The 11,177-nt window shown below is 53.1% G+C and overlaps 1 protein-coding gene across 1 annotated transcript in view; it reads left to right on the top strand.

Moving 5' to 3' along the window:
* KIRREL3 (kirre like nephrin family adhesion molecule 3) overlaps positions 1 to 11,177 on the top strand; it is a 118,668-nt gene that overhangs the window by 105,985 nt on the left and 1,506 nt on the right. Inside the window, exons 14-16 of the mRNA XM_031063910.1 lie at positions 3,379 to 3,488; positions 10,112 to 10,198; positions 11,113 to 11,173. Coding sequence (XP_030919770.1) covers positions 3,379 to 3,488; positions 10,112 to 10,198; positions 11,113 to 11,173 — 258 coding nt within the window. The remainder of the gene's footprint in view (positions 1 to 3,378; positions 3,489 to 10,111; positions 10,199 to 11,112; positions 11,174 to 11,177) is intronic.

The raw sequence follows: 11,177 nt of genomic DNA, 5'->3' as shown, positions 1-11,177 counted from the left end.
GCCATGACAACAGATCCCAGATCTGGTGGAAACGCCAGGATTTAGACCCTCACAAGCTGGAGGCATGCAAGGATGGGATGCTCTTCAAGGGGAAAGCCAAGAGGGGACAAGACTATCCCAGCCAAATGCCTTGTGTTATTTATCCTATTGGTAAATCAGGAAAAAGAAGCATTTTCCTCACCTGGGTTAGGAGGATAGGTTGTGGAAAGAAGGCACTGAAGACATGGTGGCAGGGTTAGAAGTCCCTTTTCTCTGTGTTTCTGGTGCTACCCTGTTTAGAAAATGTTTTTGGGTCTCCAATACACCAGAGGCTGCTGGGTGTAGGAGTGTTCTCTGCTCTGCTGCTCCCCTGGCTGTGTGATTCCCTGGGGAGAGCTCAGCAGCCTCCCCAGGCCAGGGCAGGGGTCCCTGTGCTCCCTACAAGGCTTCCTTGCCACTTCACTTTGGGATCAGAGTAAGTAAGAGATCATGTAGCCAGGACATTTTCTGAAAAATCCCTTTCCTTAGGATTTTTCTCCTGAGAAGCTGAGAGGCCTCAAGAACAAAATGTAAACAATGGGTATCTGCTGCTGTGGAATGCAACAGATGCATCTGTGATTGGTCTCATGTAGTTGTTTCTAATTAATGGCCAATCACCGTCCAGCTGTCCAGACTGTCTCAGTCACAGGATTTTGTTATCATTCCATTCTTGCTTGCTAGCCTTCTGATGAAATCCTTTCTTCTACTCTTTTAGTATAGTTTTAATATAATATATATATATCATAAAATAATAAACCAAGCCTTCTAAACATGGAGTCAAGATCCTCATCTCTTCTCTCTTCCTGGGATCCCTGTGAACACCATCACAAGGTCACCCAAGAGATCAGTGAAGATCCCTGCCCTGATCTCCCTTCCCTTCCCAAAACCTTATGGGAAGGGAAGAGGCAGACCCAGCTGGGGACAGCAGCAAATCCAGAGTGCAGGTGGGATTCCCCAGCCTGAGTTCCATGCATGGGGCCACTCAGTTCCCCTTCACCTGGCTCCAAAAGCCACTGGAAGCTGCCAAAACAATCTCTCCTTGGGTTTGGGGGAATTGGGAGCACCAGCAGCTGCACCAGAGCCCAGTGACACTCAGGGTGCAGAACCCTGCAGGGAAGGACTTGGATGTGCCAGGTGGATGGACTTTCACCCCAGTTTTGAGGTGCTGATGCCAACTGAATGCTGTGCCCACTGTCTCTGGTGGCAGGAGGGTGGGAACACCAGGCTGAAAGGTGAGGAAAGGAATTTCATCACTGTTAGTGATGTGCGATGCGCAGAGTTATTACAGAGATCAGCTCAGGAATGATGGGATTGACAGAGCACTTGGATAGCAGGAGAAGGACTCATTTCCTGCCAGGATGACTGCAGATTCCTCTCCCAAGACAAATACTGGAGCGTTGTGCCATCATTTATAACAACAGCCTGGTGCAGGCTGCAGGCACTGTTGTGTTGGGGGACACAGTGACCCAGAGTAACTCTGGAGAAGGAATCTCCTGCCCCAGCCACTGACCACAACTAACAGCAATTCCTGACCATGTTTTGGGAAAATGCAGCAAAAAAAAAAGGACCAGGTGCAGACACACCGAGCCTGGAGGCTCTGGAAAAGAAAAAAAATTTACTGCGCATCTGTTGTTATATCTTCAGTGACTTAACGGCCCAGAGTTATTTGAGGGGGAACACTCCTGGGAGAGGAGCTGCAAGACACTGATTAGCATCTCCTTGCGATTAAAGACAGAGGCTCCAGCACCAGGAACGTGGTCCCAGCAGGACAACATTAAAAAAAGAAGCTGCAGGAACTTCCCAGTGAAAGGCTTTGCCTTGTGCCCTGAGACTTGGCGAGGTCTGGGGGCTGTGGAGGACAGGGGATGCTGGGAGAGATGAATTCAAGGACAGAGCTTCGAGCTGGTGTCAGTTGCATCATTCAGTTTGGTTTAGAGATAAAACTCCCGGGGGTCCAGCCTTTTCTGGGCTGATCCCCACAATCCTGGCTTGGCCGGGCGCTGCTGGATCCGTCAGCTGGAGGTAGATCTGACAAACCGGTGGTTCAAGGCAGTTTTTGGGCCTGGGAGGGCTGGCACAGCCATCCTGCGAGGTGAGAGCCAGGTCCGTGGCCGGGGGACAGCTTCAAAGCTGTTGAGGTCTCGCTGCTCAGATTTGCCTCCATCTCTGCTTTTCATCTGGGCTTTGCGCCGCCGCTCTGCTCCCGCTGCTCCGCGGTTTCCTCCTGCTGGAGTGACTTGTTCAAAGCACGCCTGACACCTTCAGGGAAGGCAGGGAGTCTCTCCAGGAACGTTCCTCTCTTCTCTCGTTGTCATTTCCAGGCTGCCTGGAGATGATAAAACTGGCCCTGGCTACGTCTGTGCTCATTGCTTGGCCTTTCCCATGTGTTGTCCGCACCCCGGACTGGGGGAAGCTTTTCTCAGGGGTTCCCAGAGCCTGGGCAGAGCTGGTCCATCCCTCAGGAGCAGGATTTCCTATGGATCAGCAGGCTGGACAGTGATTTCACAGCCTGTGGGAGCAGTTCTGCTACAGCCCAGCCCCTGGTAACAGCACCATGTGAAAAACGCCAATCGCTTGGTTTTAAAATGTTAAAAGTTTAATAGTAATAAAATGGTTATAAAAATAGTAATACAATTAGAGTAATAATAATTTGGACAATTTGAATTAGGACAATATGAGACAATAGAGACCAAGAGTTATGGACATCCAGGTACATTTTCTGGGCAGCACGAGCCTGAAAAAGGACTCACGTTAACAGAGGATTAACCCTTAAAAACAACAGCCTGTTGCATATTCATACACCTCATCCATGATGCATAAATTCCATTCAAACACAGGATTCTGTCTGGTCATCATCAACTTCTTCCTCTGAATCCTGACAGCGCCTTCGAGGTGGGAAGAAGTTCATTTCTTCTGATAATGGAGCAATAAATTCTTTTTCTCTGAAAGATTCAGGTGTCCTGTGGCTGCTATCTCGCTGCGAGTCCTTTCTTTAAAAAAGTATCCTACATAGCATCGTTTCTATTTTAACATTTTTTATAACCTAAAACTATATTTAACACACTACTTAAGAGAGTTAATACAGCATTACTTTCTAACACAAAACATACAATATTCATCTTAATATTTGCGAAAAGCCAATCATAAAATTCATGCATTTTTCACAACCGTGAGCTCCAAAAGGAATTCCTGTAAGAGTCTGAGCTGTCCAATACCTTCTGGCAACACAAATATTGCTCCTCCAGCTCTCCACTGGGCTCGCTGAGCCGGGTTTATTTTCTCAGGTGCTGCGGGGATTCCTCAGTGATGTCCCTGCAGAAGCTCGGACTGAGCTCCCCGTCCATCTCCCTCTTTTCGCAGATCTCAAGGGTGTGGTGTCTGCCAAGAACGACATCCGCGTGGAGATCGTGCACAAGGAGCCGGCCTCGGGCAGGGAGGCGGAGGAGCACCCGACCATCAAGCAGCTGATGGTAAGGAATTCCTTCCCTCCCCCGGCGATTGCTCCGGGTAAGGTTTGATGGTAACAAACCCAGACACGTGTCGTTCAGCCCCTTAATAACCACTCGAGGCAAAGATGCTCATCCAAAAAATGCTCTTCTCGAGATCCACGTTCTCTCGCCATAAAAACTCCTCGAGTGAAACTTGGCTAACGAGGAGGGAGAGCTGCTGGGGGTTTATTGCAGCGGCCCGCAGGGCTAATTGCAAAGCAAATTTGCCACCTCACACCTGGGAAGCTGCAGAGGGCAGGGAGACACCCGAGGGGCGGGCACGGGGTGATAACGAGCTCGTCACCCAGCGAGGCTGTGCCCAGGGTGAGCACGGGGCTGGGTGTGAGGCCAGCCTGCCCCAGGGTCTGTAACATCGGGGAGCTGCCACCCTCCCGAGGGCCACCGGGGAGCTGCCACCCTCCCGAGGCCACCGCCTTCACCCGAGGGGACCGACGGACGCGGGCAGGGCAAGAGGAGGATGGCTGAGATCCGGGAAACGCAGCTTGTGCATCCTCACCACTCTGTGTGCTATTGTCTCTGCCTTGGCTTTCACTTGCTGCTGACAAATACAAGCTGAAAAATGGCAAAGAATCCTGAAAAAAAAAAAAAAAAAAAGAGATAAAAGAGCAGATGGGAAAGGGGGAAGGGATTGAAGAAGACAGTGGTTGCTTTCTAGGCTGCTGGGTGGTTTTCTCCTGCTCTAAATCTCAATTTTTTGGGCAGCACTTGTATGTCCTGCCTGCAAAAGCTGGTCCATGAATGCCTGGTGGGAAGGCAAGGCTGATCATCGTAGAGTGGGTGGAATTGCTTGCTGAAATTGTCAGGATTGCCAGAGTATTTAGACGGCCAGGGAGCCTCCAAACAATGAGGCAGGAGGAGGTGGAGATCTGGCAACTTCTCCCAGCACCACTGGGGTTCCTGTGCAAGACCCTTTGTTCCCAGTAGGGCTTTGCCCTGAGAAATCTGCAAGTCCATGGTGGGATTTGCAAGGCTGGAAGGACAGAGGAGGCTGGGGTTGGGTTGGACTTGGAACAATCTGCTGGGATGAAGGGAAATGAGAAGTTTTCTCTCCATGGGACCCTGTACATCATCTGTGTGATCAGCAGTGCCAAGCCCAGGTCTGGCTCCCACAGGGGCATCTGGGATCATCCCAAATCCCACTCCAGACCGTAACTGGAAACACACATGAAGCCTCAGCAGAAGGAAACATTTACCACTCCGAGTGATCAAGGAAGAGGATGGTGGTGGGAGCTCAAGCACAGGATCTTGGAAGCCATCCCGGGCACTTTCTTAGGTTATTTGCAGGAGCCAGGGAGTGATTTCCCATCAGCTTGTGCCTTGGTGAGGCTGGGAGCTGAGCTGTGCTGGGCACGTTGCAATGAGGATTCAGACAGGGTGGAAATGGTGCAGAAAAAATGACAATATTTGTTTGGGAGCTGGGAAAAAATGCCTTAGAGGGAGAGGTTGTGGAGCTCTTCTGGTTAATCAGCCAGACTGGTGAGAGGTGGTTTGGTCACGGCACAATGGAACTGTGTAAGTGTGAGCAGGGTTCACACTTAAAGCTGAGCACTTTCAGATGTGACACAACAGAGACTCACAGCCTGGCTGGACTGGAGGAGGACAATTCTTCCCCTTTCCTGGCCAAATCCAGGCATTTTCCCTGAAAATGCAGCAGTTGGAAATGACATCATTGGATCAGCGCCGTTCAGGAGCTGGAAGAGATGGTCCATGATCTCTGACCCTGGTGCTGGCAGGGTTTGGGACAGCTGGGACATCCTACCTGCAGGGAGAAGGCATCAAAGCCCCCTCCCCTGCCTGGATCAGAGCCTCATCTGCCCTCAGCAAGCACGTTCCCAGGAAACACTCCCCAATTCCTTCTCTCCACAGAGTCTGCAGGGACCCCCTCTCTGTCCTTCATCCCCATCCTTGTGTGTCCAACAGCTGGTGTGGGCATCCTCCTCCAGCCTTGGATGCCAAACAGTTCCGGATAAAACGTCCCAACTTTGTCAGTGAAATGAAGGATCAAGTGGAAAACTTCCCCTTGCTGATGGGGAGCAATGAAACCTCCTTAGCAGGAGGAGAAGGGCAGTGCCCAGCGCCTCCCTCCCCTCACCCCGGGATGGATTTTCCAGCTCTCTCTCCTCCCAGCACCAGCGTTATTCCCTCTGCTTCCCCATTTCCCTTCTGCGAGCATCCTGTGAGATCTCCATCCCGTGAGATGACCTCGCCCTCACGGTGTTCATCACAGCTGGGAGCGTCGGTGCCGCACTCGGGCTCGGGATCATTAGTGGGGATGTTAACGAGGGGCAGCCACGCTGGCAAACAGCCCCTCGCTGCTCTCCATGCTAACCCCATCGCAGCCCCTGACTCCAGCATGCTCGGTTTCCCCGGTGTCCCGCTCTGGCGCAGGGTGCCAGCGGGACTCTCCGGCCCCACAAACGCTGTTTTGTCATTCTCCAGCCATCTGTGACCTCGGCAGCTCACCGTGCTTTTCACAAGTAATTATTCATGCATCTATAAACTCATTAACACCTTAGGATACGCGTCACGCTGGCTGATTTGCATATGTTCACATTGCCTCAGCGGCGTGCCCACCCCCTGCTCCGAGAGCTGTTCTGCCAGGCGGTGCCCACGGGCAGGGAAAAGGCTGCCAGCGCCAGGGGCTGCAGGCAAAGGATCCTGATAAAGGGTTTGATCCTGGGGAAAATAAACCGCGACAGCCGCGTTCTCCCTCCTGCGGGACGCATCGCACGGGCACGGCAGCTGTGAGGAGGAAGATGATGAGGATGGTCAGCCCCAGCGTGGCACAGCCTCCTCCTCCCTTAGCACGGCTGGGTTTATTCCCGGCTCCCCACCTGTGAAATGGGGCCAATAATCCCAAAGGAGCCATCCCCACTGCCATGAGCAGTCAGAGACGATCCCAAAGCGACAGAAGGGACAGGCAGGGGCATCACAGAGATCCCCATCTCTGGATCATTCCTCCCTTCTGGATCATTCGTGCCCCACTGTGGCCAGGCAGACCCAGGCATCACCTGTGGTTCATATTTGGAGTGGAACAGTCACAATAATCAATCCAGTGACAGGTTTATCTTTTCCTATCTCCTTGAACCCATCCCTCTGCTCCGAGGCCCGTTCCCAGTTTGTTCACAGCCTTCACAGGTGATCAGCACCAGACACCTTTTCCAGAGAGGTGGAAGAGGAAAAATCAAAGAATCTGAATTTCCATTCTGGGTGATTTTCTTTCCTACCTGCAGCCCAGTGGGCACAGCATCCCTTTGTCTGCCCCTTTCTCTGCACGTGTTCCATGTGCCCACCCTGGGAAGCACGGGCAGCCCTGAGCTGTCAGAGCGGGTCTGAACTGGAGAGAGCAGCGTCTCCACAACATCCAGCCTCGCCCGGGAGGCTCGGGGAGCATCCCTCCCTCACAGCCGGCCCCTCCAGCGGCACCTGCCCATCCCAAAGCAGGATTTTGGGGAGAGGTGGGACAAGGCGCTGCAGCTTCTCCTGTGGTGGGCACCAACCCATCGAGGCCACAGCCGGTGTTTGAAGGTGATAAAGCTTCATCGAGCTGGGAATTCCCAGAGGGGTTCTTTATTCATGGGCTTGTTCCCTCCCTGGGAGCAGAGGAAGTCGCTGTTCGAGAATCGCCATCAAGATCCCTCACCCTGGTAACGTCTGGCCCGCACAAGTGCTGCCGGGTGGCGTCCAATTACCCAACCAGCCGGAAATATTGTAATTAAACCTGGAGCGAGGCGGGGACAGGCACTTCCAGCCCGCCGGGTCTGGAGGATACTCAGGAACCTGAAGCGGCATTTTAAAAAACATATTGTGTCCACTAATGAAAGCCAAGAATTTAATATCCTGTCGGGTTCTCCATCTCAGAGGCTTCGTTTGGTGGCGTGAAATGCGGGAGAGCTCTGCATAGCTCGGCACTGCCAGTTAAAGTTATCTTTCACAGTCACTGGGGACCTGAGGTCACGAAGGAACAGTGCCCCTGTCACTCACTGATTACAGGAATCCTTTGAAGAATCCAAAATCCCCAGCCATGAGCTGGAGTGGACAACATCTTGAATAAAAGTTAACACTGTGGGTTTTAGGAGACTTCTTGGGTCAAATAGCATGCCCATCTGAAGGTCAGGAGATCTCTGAAAATTAATCCCACAGGCTGCAAACACAAAATGTTCCCACTCACTGCCAGCCTGGAGCTCTGTGTGGCTGTGAGCACTGATCCAGGGAAAGTGCACTCACAATTATTTCATCTGTTCATGCAAGGGCTCAGTTTTCCCCCTGTTTTTCGCCCTATTGTCAGCTGCATTTTGCCTTGCTGGGTGTGTATTTGCTAAAACATGCTACATACTGTCAGACTGTCCTGCTCTGAGCCTCTCTTTATGCTTCCCTCCATGAGCACTGCCAAAAGGAGATCTTCAGGCTTGAAAATTGTGGTTTGAAATTTTCCCTGAATCTGTTTATCTCTGTACTTTGGGGTACAGAGGGGATGCCTCACCACCTGGAGGGGGTCCCTGCCTTCTGCAGTGGGGGAAACTGGGGCAGTGACAGTCAGGGGTGCAGTTTGTCACATCCCTGCTGACCCAGGAGCACCAGCGGGGTTCGGACACGGGCAGGGCTTTGCAGTGCCCGCTGTTCTGGGGAGGGGAGGGCTGCTGGTGCCTGGCAGTGCCAGGCAGGATGAGGTCCTGGCAGGGGGAACGGTGGCACTCACAGCCGGGTGTACCCCCAGCCATCTGCACGGCCAGGCCCGGAGCACACTGGTGCTGTCACCTGGCTGGAGAAAGGATGGCTCTGGAAAAACGTCCAGGAATGATACTGGGGCATCCCATGCCAGGGCTCTCAGACATCTCTTTTTCCATCTATTTCCCTCACCTCCTTCATAATCTGCGTTAATATTGGTGATGGAGTGAACTTGAGCATATTGGTGCTGTCACCTGGCTGGAGAAAGGATGGCTCTGGAAAAACGTCCAGGAACGATACTGGGGAATCCCATGCCAGGGCCCTCAGACATCTCTTTTTCCATCTATTTCCCTCTCCCCCTTCATAATCCCCGTTAATACTGGTGATGGAGTGAACTTGAGTTAAGGTCGGTCCCTTCCCGGTGTGGACTCAGTGATGACGAAGAGGAAATCACACTAACGAGGATCCCACCGCCCACTAATTAACGGTGTAAAACTTTCAGAAAGTTGACGTTAATGACCGGCTGTAATGGGGGAGTGGAGGTTCGGTGATGTGGTGGCGCTTTGTGGACCTCATGTGGAGACTCCCTGCAGTCCCCAAATCCACGGGGTGCAGCCGAATTCAGAGAGGACAGGGGACATCCAGGGTCCCCACGGAGCATCCCAGTACCTGGGTCATTCCCACCATCACTTCAGTGGCTTAAATAAAATAAACGGCTTAAATAAAATGGCTTCAAACACCCCATCAAACCCGACATCATTAATTCCAGGGAGGTTTGGTCACAGTGCGATCGTTCCTTTGGTTCCCACCTCCCTTCTGCCCTCTCCATCTCTGGATCTGGCCCTGCGTCATCCACGCCAACACACACACACACACAAAAAAAAAAAAAAAGAAATCAAAAGAAAAAGAAAAAAGAGGAGAAATGGGTTTTTTTCCTTTTTTTTCCCTTTTCATTCCGAGCTGGGACCTGTTAGACCCTTCCGACAGGGTTAACAGCCCCAGTCTGCCTTTGCGGAGATGCTTCAGAGGATCGAGGGGGTCGCCGGGGTTGGCAGAGCAAAAAAAAACCCTCCACGTCCCATTTTAGCTGCGCTCGTTTAATCCTCGGCGACACTTGTATTTATCCTGGTAAATCAATGGCTGATACAGGCTTTCTTTTCCCTAGGAAAACTCAGGTACTTTAATTTATTGCCTTTAACAGCCACATCAAAGGCTTTCGGGAGATGAACAGCAAGTGCCGCGGGGTGAATTTCCACAGCCACTTACCATCTTAAAGAGGAGAGAATTTGGGCAATAAAAGGGGATTTTGGGGCTGATGTGGGGCTGTGATCCCAGAGAAGCCGGGCTGGAGGCGTCGGGTGAATACGGCAGAAGCTAAAAAAAGGCAACTGAGGAATTGGTTGATAATTATCCTGCTTCCTGCACAGCCCCGCGTGCTGAAGGAAGGGTAATTAAAGCTGTGGTGTAATTAATGTGCACCTTGCCCCTCCTCTCCGCCTCCCCCCGATCACAGCCAGCCTTCAAAGGAAAACTAATGAGGCGGCCAAGTTCAGCTGAGGAGGAAAGGATGAAAAGAAGGGAAACAAAAAACAAAAAAAAAAGGCGATTTCGGGGGTGTTGCTGTGGGCAGGCGGGTGCAGCCCCAGCCCTGATCTCAGGAAATAATTCGTTTTCTGCATCAGCCTGCCTTTTTCTGTCCTAAACAGGGAAAAACAATCTGTAACCCAGGGAACTGTGTGGCTTTTGGGCCCTCGGACACCACTGGGGCACCGCTGGGCACGTCCTTGAATCCGGCTGGTGGCAATTTCCCAGTGCCCGGGGGCTGGTGATGGATGTGGGGCTCGCCCCCATGGTCTGGGGGCGGTGGGGAGCGGGGCTGGGGCGGTGCTGGATGCTGACCCTGCCTCCTTTCCCAGATGGACCGGGGGGAGTTCCAGCAGGACTCGGTGCTGAAGCAGCTCGAGGTGCTCAAGGAGGAGGAGAAGGAGTTTCAAAACCTGAAGGTGGGTTGGGTCCTGGGGCCTGCCTCTGTCCCCAGTGAGAGATGGGGTCAGAGCCCCCCGTCACTCCTGGCCCAGGGGCTGCAGCCCGGGGTGCTGGGGACCCTCCCCGTGCCCATCACCGGGCAGAGCCTCACCCAGCACTGCTGCTGCCAGGCTGTCTGTCCTTGTCCCCGGTGGTGGCCTGTCCCAGAGGGCTGTCCCTGTGCAGGGAGAGAGGCTCTGGCATGCTGGCGCTGCTTTGTGGCCCCAGCAGCTTTGAGGGCTAACACGAAGGTGTGGTGCCAGGACAGTGGCGTGCAAGGGACACTTGTGTCCTGGCCTGGAGGGGGCTGAGCAGATTGGAATTCACTGGTTGCACAAGAGGGCATTGCCAGATGGTTTGGTGGTTGATGTGTCCTCCAAAGGGGAGTATGAAAATGGGGAAGGGTCTGGAGGGTTCATACAAGGAGTCACTGAGGTGACTTGGCTTGTTCAGCCTGGAGACCAAGGGGAGACTCATCAGTCTGCAGCTTCTTCCTGAGGGACAGCTCTAACCTCTGCTCTCTGTGACCAGCAACAGGAGCTGAGAAAACAGCTGGAGCTGTACCAGGGGAGGTTAGGTTGGATATAAGAAAAGGTTCTTCCCCCAGAGGGTGCTGGGCACTGCCCAGGCTCCCCAGGGAATGGGCACAGCCCTGAGGCTGCCAGAGCTCCAGGAGGGTTTGGACACCGCTCTCAGGCACAGGGTGGGATTGCTGGGGGGTCTGTGCCAAGGCCAGGAGTTGGGCTGGATGATCCTGGTGGGTCTCTTTCAGCTCAGAGACTCTGATAAGTCTTGTATGTCCCGGGTGGATGGGCAGGGTGGGCACCCCAAGTGCACAGGGAGGTACCCAGAGAGGCCCCCACCAACCTGCCCCGCTTCTCCCACTCCCCAGGACCCCACCAACGGCTACTACAGCGTGAACACCTTCAAGGAGCACCACTCCACCCCATCTCGCTG

Source organism: Geospiza fortis, unplaced genomic scaffold, assembly GCF_000277835.1.
Source record: "Geospiza fortis unplaced genomic scaffold, GeoFor_1.0 scaffold392, whole genome shotgun sequence".
Classification (NCBI taxonomy): domain Eukaryota; kingdom Metazoa; phylum Chordata; class Aves; order Passeriformes; family Thraupidae; genus Geospiza; species Geospiza fortis.
This window is presented reverse-complemented; position numbering and strand designations above follow the sequence as displayed.